This window comes from Sardina pilchardus, chromosome 6 (assembly GCF_963854185.1).
Source record: "Sardina pilchardus chromosome 6, fSarPil1.1, whole genome shotgun sequence".
Classification (NCBI taxonomy): Eukaryota; Metazoa; Chordata; class Actinopteri; order Clupeiformes; family Clupeidae; genus Sardina; species Sardina pilchardus.
Window position 1 is genome coordinate 32,255,491 of NC_084999.1, and position 18,209 is coordinate 32,273,699.

An 18,209-nucleotide genomic window follows, 5' to 3' on the forward strand; every position below is an offset into this window, starting at 1 on the left:
CAGCCATGCACATAGGCCTCCCATTGAAGAGCATACAGAGCTCTTCAAGGAGAGAAGAGCAAAGCGGTCCAGTAAAGTGGCTGATGGCTAGGCCTTGTGGTGTATGTGACTCACCCCTCCTCCAGTCCAGGACCCGGATGCTGGCTCTGCCGCTGGCCATGAAGACGCGGTCGCCGCGCGGGCTGAGCGCCAGGTGCCCGCGGTGTGACCCCCCGTGACCCGCCTGGGTGCCGCCGCAGCCCGTCACCGAGGGCCCCCACTCCTGGAGCCGCTGCAGGGGGCTCCCGTGCGAGGACGCGCGCACCTCCCACACGCACAGGCCGCCGTCCGCCGAGCCGCTGAACACCAGGGGACCCTGGGACTGTGGAGGACGGGACGCGCCGGGAGAGGAGAACTTGTTATTCGGTTAGAGTCACTCTGCGCCACTGTAACTCAGCATTATACTGCACTAGAGAGGCCACGCTGCTGATTGAGTGGGGCAATCCCGCGCTGCCCACCTAGCAATTTGCGTTTTTTTATTTTTTCTTCCCCCTTTTTCAATTCCGCTGCCATTCGCAAATTCAATATCTCTCTTTTTGCCCCAAATTGAACTAGAGTGAACCATTACAGTGGAATGAGCTGGTTCGATACTTGGCTGCCTGAAAAGTTTCCTGGGAGAGGAGGAAGGGAAGGTCCTTCAAGACAAGTGAGCCAGAAAGGCTGGCAGTCGCTGCATCGTTTCCCCACCTGTAGGGCGGTGACGGCCTCCTCGTGCGCGTTGACTGATTGACAGTTCTCCATGGACTGCCAGCTCCACGCCTGGACCTTGCCTCCATCTAGGAGCAGAGCGGAGGATGATGCTAACGTCAGCTGACAGCTGGGGCAGGAATTAGCACACACCTGAGCAGTGTAGCTCTGACTGTCACTTCCCATCATGCCCTGTAACAGGTTTGGCCTGCTTTTTTCCCCCCCAGCGGCACTTTCACAGACAATCACACACACAAACACACACACACACACACACACACACACACACACACACACACACACATATATACATATACATACATACACATACACACACCTCTGTTGCCAGGATGCATGCATTCTGTCTCACATAGTCTATTCACCGCCATTGCAATCAGAATGTGTTAACACTTCACCTAACAAGTGCTTCCTCCCCACAACAACACTACACACCTTTTCATCGTCTGTCTTTGTGATCTGGCCACCCTCTGAGTAATGAAATAAATAAAGCTCTCGCTCATTCTTTAGCTGTCTCTCTCTTTGTCACAAACATGCTCAAGCACATACACAGACACACACAGACACACACAGACACACACAGACACACACACACACACACACACACACACACACACACACACACACACACAGAGTCTGTCTCACCTGATCCAGTGATGATATATCCGTGTCCCTCGGGAATGAAGCAGATGGCTGTCACAGCGTTGAAGGTGTAGATGGATTTGACACATTGGCCTAAAGACAGTCCACAGCAGGAGCACACAGGTTAGACTGGCCATTCCCCCCCCCCCCCCCACCCGCCGCTCCCTTGGCCCGGCGCCGGCCCACGCTGCTACGGCATGTGGCGCCCGCGGAGCTGTCAGAGGAGCAGCTCAATCTGGGGCACGATCAGACGCCTCGTTTGGGAGCGCTTGATCCATTGCCAACGAGTGTCATATTTCAAGCTGCTGGTGTTTGTTTTACGTGTTTGTTTGTTTGTTTGTTTGCTTGTGTCGCTGCTGGCCCTTGGGAGACAAATCTCTCGGCTCCCTCTCTCGTGGTGGGGTTTTGAGGGAGGAGGGGGGGGGGGTGTTTGTGTGTGCGCAACACAACATACCTGAACTGAGCACCCAGATTCTCACGCAGCAGTCAGCGGCGCCACTGAGGATGAATCTCTCCTTTTCACTGAGGTCCAGGAACCGTGCTGAGTGGAAGACAGACAGACAGCAGAGGGGAGGAGGAGGAGGAGGGGAAGAGGAGGAGACGACAGGAAGGAAGGAAGGAGGAAGAGGGCGCATGAGAAGTGGGCAGAGGACAGGAGAAGGTTGGCAGCAGAGTACAGGGGTGAACAAATTAGAGAGAAGAGCAAGGTTAGCACGAACATGACAGACATGAGGGGAGGACACGGAGGAGAGAGAGAGAGAGAGAGAGAGGGAGATAAAAGAGAAACAGGACTGAGTGGTGACCGCTGTATTCAGATGTGTCCATGAGGGCTAACTCAGTCAAGAGGCTTTGACTGTTTACAGTCACGTGAGGCACTAGACACATTAATGAGCCCTCACAGGTACATGAGTGATTCATGCATGAATGCATCGCTGTCCACTGAATGGCTTTGTAAAGACAATGCGAGAGCGTTGAAATAATAGTGCGCAATAAAAGAATACCCATCCTCCTGCAGAACTCTGGAGGGGGGGCACAGAGACAGGTGACTCCACCAGTGTGACCCCCCAGATTGCGCTGCTCTGTTGCCGTGGGAACATGCCACACTTTCACCGTGGTATCGCGGCTTGAAGGGAAAAAGAGAGAGAGGGAGAGAGAGAGGGAGGGGTGGAGGGTGAGCAATAAAATGTGGGGGTGGAAATGGACAGAGGAGGAAGAGGAGGACCGGAGGGAAATGAAAGAGAATATATAGAGAGGGAGGAAAAATAAGAGGATGGGTGATAAATTAACAAACTTTTTTTTATACCAGCAGGCAGGATAATACAGAAAAGTAACAGTGAACAAATCTGCGTCTCGTTCCATTCGGAGTACCTGCCAGAGATCACAAGGTTGTCCACGGCAATCACGCAAGTGATTATGTCACTGTGACCCTCGAGAGTTCGAAGCCGAAATCTCGTCGCTTCCCAGGATGCTTTGAGGGTTGAAAATTCTGATTCTGAAACATGAGAGTGACGCGTTGAAATGAACATGGAAAGCTTTGAGGTTGTCTCTCTGAACTCACAAGTACTGGAATAATCCCAATTTACCGCATGCAAATTAGATTCAAAAGTGGCCCATGGGCAGATTATAGAGGGTCGTCTTCAAAGTGAATGCTATCAGTAGCGGCAGATGGTTTGCGTTTGTCGAGTGCTATTGTACATGGTTAACACGAGACCTTCTTGTTGTTGCCGGCTGCTGGTTTCTGTTGAGGCAGGAATGGCTTGTGAATCTGGTTCTTCTTCCGACTCCCCTTCCTCCTGTCCATTTCCTGTTTCTGGGCTTGCAGCTCTGGGCATCTTGGGAGCGGGTGACTGGACAGAGGGAGCCGCAGGATTCTCCACCCTTGAGGCGAGAAAAGCCAACAAAACTAGATTCAAAACAAGAATCTTACAATAATGATTGGCAACATGTGCATGTGGATGTAAATGTATCTATCTATCTATCTATCTATCTATCTATCTAATCTGCAAATTTCACTCTAAACCTACATCTTTTCCATTTTTTTTTTGTATACATATAATAATAAAACAGCAATATTTCGTAAACAGACTTTCGACCACATAAGCTGCACTTATTTGTGCTGTGGCTCCTGCAGCGAGCGTTTGCAATATTTCAGAAGCGTGGCCCTCTTTAATCGATACTGGCGAGACGTGAATGGAGGAGGCCTGGGGGTGGATTATGTTTGCTGTACGGGAGAGTTATGCCTCCCCTCCAAACAAGCCTCGGCGGATAACTCTTACACTTGTCTCTTCATCTCCTCACTCCTCTTTCCCACAATGCTTTGGGTTTGCTGGGGGCCAGAAAGTTGCAGCAGCAGCTCAGCCAATCTGGCGCGAAGCTCCGCCTTTTTTGAGACCTGTGAGACAGGGATGGACAGACAGAGGGTATTCCACTATCTACGTATCTCCACCACGTGCAGACAAACAATAACAAACAGAGACGCACAGTGTGCTGGACACACAAGAGATCTACAAAGTTTGCGGAAGTCCCTGATTAAAAGCTACAGTAAATGTCTAGAAAATAACACAAAATCAAAACCACTGTTCTTTTTAAAATATATATGGGCTACACAGTATTATTTCTATACACTGTCATTTTCTGCATACAGTATTAGCCACATTGTGCATAAACCGCAGCGCAGTGTTATACGGAAGAAAAAAAACATGTATTAAACACAACCATGTATTAACCACAGTGCCCAACAGCCCACTGACTCAGAAACAAATGCACAAAAAAAGAAATGCATAACTATAGCCTATAGTGCGCTCCCGTGTATTAACCTCATAGGTGGCTCATTTGGCAAAATCAATGTATGAACCTCGGTTTATAGTCGGGAAATTATGGTATACACTGTGGAAGTGTATAGACACTTCCTTCCTGTATATATTTTTTAGATTACATAGCATAATAACTCTACACTACATGTATGTACTATATACTGTATTCGGGCACAGTATGGGCACCAATTGAGTGAGTAGATGACATTTCCAATAAGTATCATGCAATGCAACATTTTAATATTGGTCAATTCTAGAGTGAAAAAAGGAAAGGAGCACCATGCAAAAGCATGGACACCCCCAAGAGATTCAAGCTGTCAGATAACTTTTACCAAAGTCTCAGACCTTAATTAGGCTTAGGCTTGTTAGGGCAACAGCTTGTTCACAGCCAGCAACCATGGGTTACTCTAAGCAGCTGCCTACCACTCTGAAAATTAAAATAATTGATGTCAACAAAGGAAAAGAAGGATGAAAGAGGGTAAAAGAGACTGTTCAGGTAACTGTACAATTAAGAAACTGCAGCTCACAGAACAGTGAAGGTCAAGCTAATGTCTGGAAGACCAAGAACTAAACCAAAATGACTTACAACAGAAGTCTGCTGCATTTGCATCTAAAAAAAACTTTTGAGTTTTGGAAAGTCATGACGATTGATGAAGTTGAAACCCAACTTTTTTTCCAAACAACTTTAGTCAAAAAATAATAGGCCTATGTCCCCAACTGGCCTAAGTCCCCTACTGCATGACCAGGTGGATCATCATGTATGGGTCTTGTCTTAAAACCACACATGGTGAACGTTTCACTGGTAGAGGGAAGAATCAAATTAAATATCTGCAATCAAAGATCACACCTGTAAAAAAGAGGATGCTGCCTTCTACAGCAGGACAATGACCCACAAATGGAGCACCTCCAGTGGCAGAAGCTGAAGGTTTTGCCATGGCCCTCCCTCAACAACCCCTTGACCAATTAACATAATTCTCCAAAGAGCAGGCATGCAGGTCATACAGCCGAAGAATTATTGCTTATTATTAGTTAATTATTATTTTATTATTATTATTTTCATTATGTCTGTACAAATATATGTTGTGTCTATTAGTGTACAGTAGTAGCCATGCTGAGTCTAACAAGGCAGCAGGAGTAGGAGAATTTTGCAGCTTTTGCCATTCTTATAGGCTATAAAGCCTATTGTGCAAGCTTGCTAACTAAAATAGAACTAAAATATTGGCAGGTCGTTTGGGGGTAGGCATAGTGAAAGTTAATACTTTGACGTTAGTCTGACAAGACTACAATAGCATCACTGACAACCGAAATAGTGTGAGGAAATAGCCTACATGTAGGCTCAACCAATAGCAGGCTATCCTGAGGGATCATTTCGGTGGCACTGGCATAACAGCTGCTCCCCTAGGGAAATCTGCACGGAGTCGACCGAAACATTACGATGAGTTAATGGGGCAGCAAATATAAATTTAAAAAAAAAACATAGAGTTTGTGTCTGTACCTTAACTCTCTCCTCTGTTGTAAGAGAAGCCTTGATCTCCAGATTCTCAATCTGTCTCAACTTCTTGTGCAGTTTCCTCACCTCCCCCATCTATTTCGGTTTACTATTCTCATTCAATTAAATTACTTCTATTCAAAACTCCTTACGATAGGAACCGAATCAAATCTATAATCCCTATAATAATTGTCATATGTATATATGAAATAGGCACGAATAACGACGAATACAACCATTAATCATTGTATTTTATGGGACTTCACAGCCTACGTGTCGTGGGTGTTCACAAGACGACCTCACTCACCGGAAATGCTATACGCATTATTGACCTCACTCAAAGGAAATAAGAGTAACCAAACGCTACTTTGACATGGTTTTATAAATTAGGCTGTAACAATTAGTAATTCTCTGGCGTCACCGAGTGGAGGAAAAAAGCAGTATATAAACTTGCAGTGTAGCTTTCTATTCTTTCTGGTGTTATGATGCTTCCTTTTAAAATGTGATCCACTAAAACATTGTGTATTTTTAGATATAGAGTTTAATTTAGTTCTTTATGTCTTCAAAGTGGTGTTTTATGTCTTCATATATCTCCAATTTGTATTATTACCCATACCGTATGCATTTTATAATATACCAAGTGAATGCATAGCATGCCATGGTTTAACTATTTTTAACTAACATGGAGAGGAAAATGTGTGACAAATGATGTATGAGCACAATGAGACGTTTTGTCATCATATCCCTTATATATGTAATGTTCAGATGATACAAATTATGTTCTTGATCCATTCTTTTATTTCCAAATTCAAGGGCCGATTAGACCTCACTTGTCGGAAATGACATCAAGACAAGCGCACGGCCGTTCTGCCTCTCGACCTTATTCGAAGGAAGTGTGTCGTAGACAGGTCGGGTAGCTCCGTAGAAGAAAAGAAAAAAAATAGAAAAAAATCAGCGAAGAAAAACCCGTTTGGAATTTTAGATTTGGGAAGATTTGGACGAAGTTTCCGAACTGTCCCGACCCGAGGGATCCCCGGGGAGGGAAAAGGCGTCTTCAGCACCGGTAATAGTGTCTAATTTCTCACTTAATACTTATTTTGCTGTTAATTTATGCTGCAAGCGCCAGCCGTCTCTCCTCTCCGTCTCGTCTGCCGGAAGTCTGCGTGTGGCTGCTTCGCGCAGCATTGGGCTTTCGGCGTCGACAGTTTTTTTCCCCCCTGCTTGCTCGTTTTTTTCATCCTCCGAGTTTTTTTTCCTTTTTTTATTTTCACAGAGACGATGAGTGGTAGAGAGGCTGACCCGCAGTATTGTTCACATGCTATTGGCTTTTATGTCACAACAATCGGCTGCAATTGTTGGATGCTAGCTAACATTGCACAAATGAAATATTAAGCTAGCTAGCTAACGTGTAATGTACAAGATTCGCGATTTTTGTCTAAACGTTTCCATATTTGCTTTCATATTATTCGTTAACTCGATTAATCAAATCCCTGTACCCGTTGCACACGGAGTAATACGAATAAACAAAAAAATCGTGCATCTAGAATATGTATTTTTACACTAACCTCAAAATGGCTAAATAATAGTACGTTACATTGGCTAACACCTCTTAATACAAGCTGTAACCGGGATGTAATGAATTCAGTTTTTACCAAGCATGAAATTTGATATAAGCTATTAGGTGCCTTGCAAATTAACTTCAGTATTGATAAGAGATTGGACGTATTTGCTGTTATGAATCAGATCATTTTACCTCAGGGTTTCATGGCATCAGACGCCTATTGCAAACATACTAATGATGTGACTGGCTGCAGCTGTTGTTACATTATATGTAATTGTTGCCAGTTTTGTTTGTAGTGTAACTTTTCTCTTTAGAAGCGCGCTCTAAACCATTTTTTTACCAGGATTCCAAATATGTTGAATCGCCACTGTAATTTTCTCATCACATGACTCAAACAACTCCTCCTAGTGTTGGTGTATTTTCGAACTTACACTACCGTCCACACCCCAACACAAAATCCGACACCTGTGAATTTCACAGTAAATAATTAGTTTTTTTCCCATTTGAACCACTATATTTTCTCCCATTCATCCCTCCTCTGTACCTGCTTTATGAAGCTAGACTGTTCGATATACAGTACAGTCTGAAGAACTTGCTTTTTCTGGGTTCTGGAGTTGTAGAGGTGGGCTAGTGTATTTGATCATCAGGCAAGTCCAGGCCTGGCACTGTATTGTCATGTTTGATTTTTTTGTGTGGATCTATAAGTGACTGTCTTATCTGTCATTTTCAGGAATGATGGAAGAGTCTCATTTTAACTCCTCCTACTTCTGGTCTCATGTTCCTACTGTACAAGGACAGGTAAAGAAATGAAACACTGCTGTATCAAAATCAGTGATGTAATGAAATAAATGTGTGCCTTATTATTACAGTGTAATAAGAGTTAAGGAATATCTTGATCAAAGTGTTGGAAGAATGATCTTGTCAACTGAATTAAGAGAACTTGACTTATACAATGCAAATTCAGATAAGTAGAAGAGCTCAGACCCAGCAAAGAATGGAAACTGTGATCCTTTTTAGAATAAGAACAAGAGATCATTTTTAGAAGATGTTGGTGAATTAGGGGAAGGGAAGATATACTTTCAGATAGAACAGAATTATTTGCAATACATCAGGGGCTCTTACAGTAGTTGCTAAGCTTTTCTTTTCGTAGCCCTTCTTCCAGCTCAGTCAATTAAATGTTTTCATAGTCCACTTTATATCTTTGAGAAGTTCTGTGATAATGTAAAGGGATGATGTTAGATAGTATGTCTTTAGATCTTTGAAATGTTATATAAAACCAAAGAAAATGTAGTTGAATAAATGGCAGGCTATCACAGAATAGTGATATATGAAAGAATCATCGTCTTGCCAAATTGTGATCGAGGACTCCTGAATAAATCAAATAACGAGGTCACCCGTGACTCCCACCCCTATTAATAACATTCTTACCCGCGTGTCTGTGTCCCTCAGATTGAAAACGCCATGTTTCTGAACAAGATGAAGGAGCAGCTGGGACCGGACAAGAACTCTCCGTTCTCACACTCGGGCCCGCACTACCCCGCCGCTGTGCTCACCGTGCCTGGCTCAGTCGCCATGGACGTGGCGGGCGGGCGGGTGCCTAAACAGGAGGGTGGGGGAGGGGGGTCGTCTCACCTGCACCCGCCTCACACCTCTCAGAACATCACCGTGGTGCCCGTGCCCTCCTCCGGCATCATGACTGCAGGTGTGTGTGTGTTTCAGTGGGATGAGTGCTTTCAGAACCTGCTTGCTCTCTCTTAGTTGTTTGCTGAAGGGTCCTTGAAGGGGGGGTTAAAACGTTTTTCCAAATCGACTTAGACATGGATCATTAGAAGCATATTTTGAGTTTATGTGCTTTATTTTAGAATAGGCAAGGAACCACAGTCTGCCATCATTATAATATAGCACAATAAAGAAGTGTTAAGAATTCATCCCTGCAACAAATTGTTGTCTGAGGTTCTGTTAATACTCTTTGTTCACACTATAAAAATTCTCAATTTTGTAACAGTAATTAATATTGATCCTAGTGAGTTTGTTGGGTTCTTGAAATTGAATTTTGTCTGGAAAATCCTTGAGTTTGATATTTAAGAAGGTGTTGGAACCCTGACATTGATGCAAAGATTTGGTGAATATTATAAGATATGCTTGCCCAGTTTCATTGTAGCTCAAAATGTTCATTAAACAGAAACCATACTGAAACCAAAAAAATGGGATTATGAGGTAGTCGATATTGTGAGCTGAGCCTCTTCTTTCCCCAATTGCCCTGGCCACTACAGTATTTCACCTTTGATACTTGCTGACTCTTTTAAGCTCACAGAATGGCTTCTCTATTTGGTGTGTTTTTTAGAGCACACCAGCTCCTCTACCTCCCCCTCCCAGCACTATCTCATTTGTGTATCTTCACCCCCTCCCTTCTCATTCTCCTGGCATCCACTCCCAAATTAATTCCCGTCCGTCTGTCTGTCTTCCTTCTGTCCCCAGCGGGCTTTGTCATCACCACCCCTCAGGGCACGCTCGTCTCCCCAGCCTCCTGCTCGCAGTCCTTCGTCTCGGGCCACCCCACCACCACCATGATCGTGTCCGCCCTCCACCCACCCAACTCGGGTAAGAGTGCCATCCAGCCTGCCTCTGACTGCTCGTGTGAATATGATGTTGAGCCCACACAGTCATCTGCCAGTTTAGATTCCACCAACGTTGGGGCTTTTGGATTAGTTCTCAAACCTTCAGCACAGCACACTCCATTAGAATGTAGTCTTACCGAGAGCTGTAAAGGCAGAGACTTTATTTACTGTGTGCTGTTAGAATACCCTGGGCACATTCCATGACGGGCAGTTAAATCACATAAACCCTCATATAGATTCACCTCATGCGCAGAAGCGTGACTGCTTTTGACTCGGCAGCTTTGCTTTGAGGCGCTGGTTGCTCTGTGCTCTGAGTGCCAGAGTAGCACTCTAAATACTGATGTGATGAGTATCGAGTATTGAATTTTGAATGGTCAGAGAGAGTCAACCGACAAGTTTAGCTAGATCTGTAGCTTATGTAACCCCCCCCTCCCGACTCCCCTAGAAAAGAAAGATGTCAATCAAGCCCCCATCGTCATCCCGACGCCGGGGAAGCGCGGCAGGAAGAAGAAGTCTGAGATGTCACGCGTGGGGCCCACTGCCACGGGCCACGTGCTGCCCACAGGCAGCGAGGCACTGATCTTGGCACACCTGGCGGCAGGTGGACAGGTGTGTTTCTATGAGTCTCCATTTTCAAAACATGTTTAGTCAGTACGTTAATAGCATTTGTTATGTTTTTCACGCCATAAAGAAGTAATGGTGATTTTTTTTAGCAGAAATACATGAATGGAAGTGTTGCAATTTGAACTTTGTTTTGCAGCATCACCCATCTGACCCTTACGATCTGTCCAATGAGGACGAGGAACATGCGGTGAAGAACGGGACCAAGACGTACAGGTACAGCAACACGCGAGGGTCAAACTTCCCCTCAGCCCCCGCGCATTCCCATCCAAACCGTGCAGGTGGTCGAATGGCTGCACACCTGCACTCCACATGCCTGTATGTGCACAGGTTAGAGTAGGGCGAGACCCAGGGATGTCTAGAAGCTTCCGCTGAGCTCGGCTTCAGCGCACTGGCACCGCTGCATTGCATGGCTGCATCCGTGGCAGGGCAGACACAGGCAGGGGAACAGCAACAACACGCGCTCTCACCCGCTTGCGCTTCCGTAGGGGTGCAGAGAGAGAATGAGTGTGGTTGTAGATGCACTTGGAAAGCTGTGTGTGTGTGTGTGTGTGTGTGTGTGTGATTGTGTGTGTCTGCGCGCGCACGCTTCTGACCATCGCTGCATGCGCAAGCCTTCCATCTCTCATGGCCCCATGAACCAGACCTTGCACTGCGCTCACAGGACGAGCACCCCCAGCCCGCCCCCCCGCCCCCCCGCCCCCTCACCCCCGCCCCTCTCCCTCCACCTGTCTCACTGGCTTAATCACTCTTTCTCACCAACTCTGTGCCGGCGCTGGTGTGATCTTCGCCTCTCTTTCTCTCGGCTGCTTTCTCTCTCCACACAGCATCTGCCATGTTTGTCCTGCTGCCGCTGCCTTGTTTTCACAGATCTCACCTCTTCTCCTCCTCCTCCTCTTCCTCCTCCTCCTCTCTCTTCTCTCTGTGCCTTGTCATCCACACCTCCCTGACCTTTTCCTCTCCCGCCTTTGTTATGCTGCTCACTCAATCCCCTCAACGTGATTTCATCCTGTCTACTTCTCTTTTCTTTCTCCTTGGTCTCCTCATAAATCATTTTCCTCTCTCCCCCCCCCCCCCCCCCACACTTTGTGTCCTCACTCCCTACTTCATTTTTATCTCTTGCTGTCCCTCCCTTCTCATTTTTTCCCGTTTTCCTTTTCTTTCACTGTCTCCTTCGTTCACTCCCTTCCGTCCTTCATTCCCTCCCTCCCTCCCTCCCTCCTGGTCTCTGTGTCTCTCTCGTCCGTAGGTGCCGGATGTGCGCGGTGACCTTCTTCAGTAAGTCAGACATGCAGATCCACGCAAAGTCTCACACAGAGGCCAAACCGCACAAGTGCCCCCACTGCTCCAAATCCTTCGCCAACTCCAGCTACCTGGCGCAGCACATCCGCATCCACAGCGGGGCCAAGCCCTACACCTGCTCCTACTGCCAGAAATCGTTCAGGCAGCTCAGCCACTTACAGCAGCACACACGGTACTGCCGGCTGCCCGTGAGACGGCCCCTCTCTCCTCTCTCCCCCGCCCAGAGCGGGCCTTACGTGTGGGTGTAGAATGGAGTGGAGTGGAGTGGAGGAGTGGGTGGGAGGCTGTATGTAACTGTTTGTGTGTGTGTCTGTGTGTCTGTGTGTGTGTGTGTGTGTGTGTGTGTGTGTGTGTGTGTGTGTGTGTATGTCTGTGTGTCTGTGTGTCTGTGTGTCTGTGTGTGTGTGTGTGTGTGTGTGTGTGTGTGTGTGTGTGTGTGTGTTTCGGGGGGCAGGGGTGTTGGGAAGTGGATGGTGTGAGGTGGGGTGGAGAGGGAGAGTGGAGTAGAAGGCAGGGTTCCTCAAATCATTTTCAGGCTATTGAGATTGTTCTCTACTGAATGGGGGATTCTCTGAATTGGTAAACAAAATTTATATTCAAATGTCTGGTTTGAGGACTACTGCTTTAGATTTGTGGTGTTTCAGTATGCTGTTTGTGGTGAGAGATATTGTGAGAGCGCTGTGTGTGTTTCTGTGTATGTGCGTTGCTGTGTGTGAATAAATGCATTTCAAAGCAGATGTAAAAAGAGGTCTACCGTGCAGAGAGAGTGCAGAATATAGAAGGAGGAGACCGTAGCTCGGATAAATGTGATCTGTGTGCGTCTGGGAGTGACGCGGATCAGAATGATCAGTGTGATATGCATTTGAATTTCGTTGCTGTTTCGTTGCATGACCTTCACTTAAGATTTCCCTGAAATGCACTTAAAATCATATCCAAAATTGGACTATTAAGCAGACAGTCCAAGGCGAGCCAATGAATTATAGTGAAATCAATTTAGGTCCTGTCTTGGAAGGCTGAAATTGTAGGTTAACCCTCAAGCTATGCACACATTCCCTTTTAGTTTAATACGTTTCTTGGCATGCATACTCAACTCTGTCTCCCTCTCAACTTTCACTGTCTTCCCCTGCTATCTCTCAACCATTGCATGTCATTCCAGGCAAGCTTTGTGTGTAAACAATAGGCATCCCCGTTGCTGGTTTTTAAATTAGGCTTTTTATTCCCGGCGTTTGTCTTGCCAAATAGTGACAGTGTTTGAATCCTAGCAGATTGTCCTTCACTTGTGTGTCAGACATGAGAGGCGTCTAGAAATCCCCCACCCGTGGCACAGGCCCCGGTGCAGCTGGAGTCAGGCTTGTCCTTGAGTCTGTGTCGTAGCCAAACATCGGCAAACATCTGGCCACAACAGCTGCCAGCGCTCTCCCCTCCCCTCATCTCACCTCTCTTCACCTCATCTCATCACTCCTCCACTCCGTTTCTCTCCACTTCTTCCCCCAAATCCTCCCTCTGACTTATTTACTTCCCGGGGATTTAGCTGTGGCTCCACAGTAGTGATTCGGCATTGTTATAGCCGTGTAAGAGGGGGGGGGGAATCCTTTCCAGAGATAAGAGAGAGAGGAGGGGGGGGGGGGGGGGGGGGGGGACAGAGCAGTGCAGACAGAAAACAGAGGCAGACAGAGGGGAGCGAGTGGGTGGTGTTGCCATGGCAACCATGCATTGTTGATGGGTTTTTGTCTCGGCATCTGCACTCCTCAAACATGATTCTCAGCGTGATAGAGTGGCATCCAATGACCTGCAATTACACTGCGTAAACATGGCACCTCTGGGCTGGGACGATGCCCGCGCTCCTGTTCTGACGTGTGTCTGCTGCCCTCTTGGGTTTCAATTTTGTCAGCACAGTTTCTGGTCCGATGAAATGAATAAATCATGATCTCTCTTTTCTCTCTCCTTGCTCCTCGAACCGCTGGCGCTCTCCTGAAGAAATCACACCGAGTCCAAGCCACACAAGTGCCCCCACTGCACCAAGTCGTTTGCCAACACCAGCTACCTGGCCCAGCACATCCGCATCCACACGGGTGTGAAGCCCTACGCCTGCTCTTATTGCCAGAAGACCTTCAGACAGCTCAGCCACTTACAGCAACACAACAGGTCATTATACCAGCAGCCCCGCCGCCCTCCCCTCGGCAGAGCCCTCTTTTGTTTTGGTGTCGGACTCGTTAGTTATCCACGTCCTGGAGACACCGATCTCTCTCTGCTATCCTCAATGTGATTCAATGTGATCCCTCGTCCTCCACAAATCAACTCCTCCTTTTGCAGTCTGTTCATTATGGGTGATAAATGATTCAATGGCCGGAGGCTGACTGTGTGTGTGTGTGTGTGTGTTTGTGTGTGTGTGTGTGTGTGTGTTGTACAGGATCCACACGGGTGACCGGCCGTATAAGTGTGTGCATCCTGGTTGTGAGAAAGCCTTTACCCAGCTCTCTAATCTACAGGTGAGTCTGTAACTAACTACATAATATCATTTATCCTGGGACCGTTAAATTGCCCTTTTCCAAACCCACTTGAAGCTGTTGTATTGAAACTATTATCAGAATAATGACACTTGAGTGTCTTAGATGTATTACGTTAGTATTATTTTTTTGCAATGTTAGAGGCGTTGTTACCTCACAAGTATCCCAGCGTTGGCCCTGAATAATACACTCAATGGATCATCTTCGCCAAAACAAACTTCTCTTAAGTGCCTGGAGTGCCTCAGTCCCATACCATGTTTAAATCTTAATGAGTCTCTCTCTCTTTCTTTCTCTCTCTCTCTCTACCTCTCTCTACCTCTGTCTACCTCTGTCTTCACTGCTCTCAGTCGCATCGCCGGCAGCATAACAAGGACAAGCCCTTCAAGTGCCACAGCTGTAACCGTGGCTACACGGACGCCGCCAGCCTGGAGGTGCACCTGTCCACTCACACGGTCAAACACGCCAAACTCTACTCCTGTGGCCTGTGCAACCGCACATACACATCGGTATGTGTGCAAGCCCCCAACTGCTACTAAAGTAACACCATCATTGCTATGCTTACATGCATAGTTTATCCAATAGTTACTATGTTCATTTATGTGGTTGTGTGATGTTTTGCACATTGCAAAGGCCTGAATGGGACATACATTTTCTTAAGTTAATTAAACACTACCATTTAAATCTACTAATACCTCATTTGTGACCCTCCATAGCGAAAACAAAATTGTGCTCACACGAACGGCCATAAGCTTTCTAGTGATATTTATATTGAAGGTATTACAGAAACTGTCGCTAAGATAACCACATCCAAAGTTGACATGGTTCACCCGTCAGGATATGCCAGAAGAGGAGAAATCAACTTTTTAAAGAGAAACTATGCAGGATTGGCGATTTCATCTCCGTTTTCGGTTTCGCTTTTCGGTTTCGCTCGTTTTATGCTTGCATATTTCTCTGCAGAGCTTCCCTTACTACTTAAGCGTGTGTATTTATGCATAATTATATAGGCTGTATATATTTATAAATTGCAAGCGTGGTTCTTCTTGTTCCTTACGCGTCTCAGACTTCCAGATGTAAACAAGGAGCGATCGCCTCCTGCACAAACTGCAAGGCTTCAATAGCGGATAGGGACACTGGGGGCGGGAGGAAATATTACTGTTTTCGATAAAAACTGGTCAGTCAAGCAAAACAACGATTTCTAAGCGATTTTATGACTATGAAAAAGTTGCATAGGGTCTCTTTAAGCGCTGTGGACAACGGAAATGACTGCTTATGTGTTGAATCTTCACCAGGTTGAACAGTCAAAACGTATGTTTTTTCATGAAATGAGTTCATGCTATGAAACTGTAGACGGTATACTGTCGAATTATGCGAAAACGTGAAATTCAACATTTTAACCTGGAAGTTTGTTTATTGTGGATTTTCTCAAAATACTATCGTGTGACAAGCGACTGTTTTCGCTATGGAGGGTCACATTTGGTTGTTTTGGTCTTTGTGTCCTTTGGCTGAACCGCTTGATTCTTTAATCTTGTGTTCATTGAAGACTGCTTCTGAAACACTTTCTGTTCTCTCCCGCTTCTATCTTTTGTGTCTTTAGGAGACATACCTGATGAAACACATGCGAAAACACAGCCCAGATGTCATGTCGGCGGCGGTGGTGGTCGCCCAACACGCCCAGTCCGGCGCCAACCAGAACCAGGGCCAGAACCCCAGTTCGTCTGCAGGGGGAGGAGCCCAGAACCGGGGTGACCGAGGCGACAACAGACCAGGCGGAGGCACCGGTGGAGGCAGCGGCGGAGGTGGACGAGGAGGAGGAGGACAGTCCCAGGGCGGCCACGGTACCCCAGGCAGCTACCCCCAGGTGGAGGGTGTCCCATGCCCCTTTGACCTGCACCAGTACAAGACTGTAGCAGCGGGGGACATTCAGTACAAGCCTGTCAGCGTGGCCAGCCTCGCCGCCCACAAAGACCTGTGCCTCACTGTGGCCACCTCCACCATCCAGGTGGAGCACCTCAACTCCTAGAGCAGGTGGAGGAGAACCGAGAGAAGGAGACGGAGCTAGACAGCACTAAAGCACCGGCATAACGCCGAGGGTTTCATTCGGTCTTATGGACAGTGTCTACTCGTGCACATGTTCAGGAGGATACCTCTGGGAATGTCGTTTGAGGTTTTTTTTTTTTTTGCATTTTCAGAGGATTCGACATCTCAGCGGTGAATAGATGGAAGGGCTCTCCAACTTCTCTGTCTTCACCCTAAAGATGATAAGCAAGCTGCCCTAGTTGTTGTTTCTACAGCTTTAATTCAAGTGAAGCTAAATTGAATTTTTGATCGAAGCGTAGGCCTGTAATAATGCAGATTTCTCCGATATAAATAATGGTCTTATTTTATCTTTTACACGCGAGGGCTCCTCAAGACTGGTCTGGTTATCTAGCAAGCAATATCATCAAGTGACATCAAGAGGTGCCTCAGAAAGGGATGGAGTCTAGGATTAGAACGGTCGCAGTCACAGTCTCATGTCACACCTTAGAATATGTGTTGCAGTCTTGCCAGAAGAAGACCAGGCAGAGTGCTGGAGTCTTGGTGGCTAACCCCCACAGGGGTGTTCCACTGTTAGTGGTCCTTCAGGACTGTGCTCCTCTAAAGCAGATAAAGCTCACTGAGATTTGAGAATTTGAATCCCAATGCCTTTTAAAAATTCAGGACTTTGTCTATGCATCAAATTTTAACAATTGAAACTATGGAAAAAGACAAAGACTGTGGAAACAATGACCTTGGAATGGAATCTGGACAGTGATGGTGTGATAGTGTGAATGAAACTATCCAAAAGAGTAGAGGAGTTTCTCCCTTTTTGTCTACATTTTGTATGCTGAAGATCTTCCTTGAAAGGCTTCCCTTTCGATGGCAAAAGCCATATCAGTGCCGATACACTACTTATGCTCTCTGTGAAAGTAACTTTTCATACTTTACTACGGACTGTGCTCAATTTATATCTACCTTCAGTTTTATTATGGTTGTTGCATCACATTTTTGTAAGGTCCCTGGTATGTATCATGTAAAGTATCCACATACTTCGTTTCTTTTTAAAAAGGGATGTATGTCTGTTTGTTTTTGTTGCTTTTTGGGGGGGAGGGGACAGTTTCTAAAGTATATATAAATATATATACATATATGTGTTTGTGTGAATGTGTGTGCGTGCGTGCCTGTGTGCGTGAAGGGAAAGTCATCATTTAACATGAACATGTTTAACATGTTTGGGAAAAGAAATCTGGACACCCTGTTAATCCCTTCTAACTCGTGGGGTTGGAATGTGATTTGCTGGTTGGTGCTGTATGTAATGCTCTAGTATTTAGTTGTCTCTTTTTTAAAAAACAAAAAAAATTGTATTCTTATTATCACTGTTATATATTATTGCAAAACGTACCTACTATTATATTGTACTTTATGCACCCAGCATAGTAGAATGATGAACCAGAGTGTTTACCCCATCAAAACAATAAAAGGATTCCCACTGTAATGGATGTTGCTCTTATATGGATTGGAATAAGCACACATTGCCTGTCTAACATTTTGCAATGCAATGCTATCAGCCTCTATAACTATAACCAAGTAATTAAGCTAATGTAGGCTACACTTCAGGAAGGATGGAGTCACAAAACGCATCTTAATTGATAACGGTGAGGGAGGGCGTGATACAAGCACATTTTCGTTTGCAATAAAATGGCAAAGTTCACAGTGTACTTAAATATTGGGGAAATGTATTTTCACTGCTCCTAATGTAGGCTGAAATATGTGGAGGAATACATTTTTGAAACAAACAGACTTATCCTTTGACATTAATGAAAAATAGTTGGCTGGTGCTTTGTTTTCTGAAGTTGGTGTCTAGTCCCAACCTCACACAGTACGAGGACCCGTGTG

General features: G+C 45.9%; 2 protein-coding genes across 4 annotated transcripts in view; one reads left to right on the top strand and one right to left on the bottom strand.

The window, feature by feature from the left end:
- Nucleotides 1–5,975, bottom strand: part of si:ch211-154o6.3 (uncharacterized protein LOC563854 homolog) — an 8,755-nt gene extending 2,780 nt beyond the window's left edge. Inside the window, exons 1-9 of the mRNA XM_062539485.1 lie at nucleotides 5,695–5,975; nucleotides 3,663–3,778; nucleotides 3,098–3,264; nucleotides 2,755–2,878; nucleotides 2,388–2,509; nucleotides 1,841–1,927; nucleotides 1,390–1,479; nucleotides 727–815; nucleotides 115–361 (exon numbers count right to left, since the gene is read on the bottom strand). Of these exons, the coding sequence (XP_062395469.1) occupies nucleotides 115–361; nucleotides 727–815; nucleotides 1,390–1,479; nucleotides 1,841–1,927; nucleotides 2,388–2,509; nucleotides 2,755–2,878; nucleotides 3,098–3,264; nucleotides 3,663–3,778; nucleotides 5,695–5,784 (1,132 nt within the window). The 5' untranslated portion in view covers nucleotides 5,785–5,975. The remainder of the gene's footprint in view (nucleotides 1–114; nucleotides 362–726; nucleotides 816–1,389; nucleotides 1,480–1,840; nucleotides 1,928–2,387; nucleotides 2,510–2,754; nucleotides 2,879–3,097; nucleotides 3,265–3,662; nucleotides 3,779–5,694) is intronic.
- Nucleotides 5,976–6,526: 551 nt separating this feature from the next.
- On the top strand, nucleotides 6,527–17,808 carry znf384b (zinc finger protein 384 b). 3 transcript variants are annotated; one of them, XM_062539486.1, is made up of 11 exons: nucleotides 6,527–6,751; nucleotides 7,980–8,047; nucleotides 8,699–8,951; nucleotides 9,728–9,850; nucleotides 10,313–10,476; nucleotides 10,628–10,704; nucleotides 11,738–11,962; nucleotides 13,768–13,935; nucleotides 14,201–14,279; nucleotides 14,645–14,803; nucleotides 15,892–17,808. In XM_062539486.1, the coding sequence occupies exons 2-11, from the start codon at nucleotides 7,982–7,984 to the stop codon at nucleotides 16,315–16,317; spliced, it is 1,740 nt and encodes a 579-aa protein (XP_062395470.1). In that variant the 5' UTR covers nucleotides 6,527–6,751; nucleotides 7,980–7,981; the 3' UTR covers nucleotides 16,318–17,808. The 3 variants fall into 3 exon arrangements, with proteins under 3 accessions (XP_062395470.1, XP_062395472.1, XP_062395471.1); XM_062539487.1 differs by lacking the exon at nucleotides 6,527–6,751 and adding an exon at nucleotides 6,789–7,871; XM_062539488.1 differs by lacking the exon at nucleotides 11,738–11,962 and having other exon boundaries at nucleotides 6,529–6,751.
- The last annotated feature ends 401 nt before the right edge of the window (nucleotides 17,809–18,209 follow it).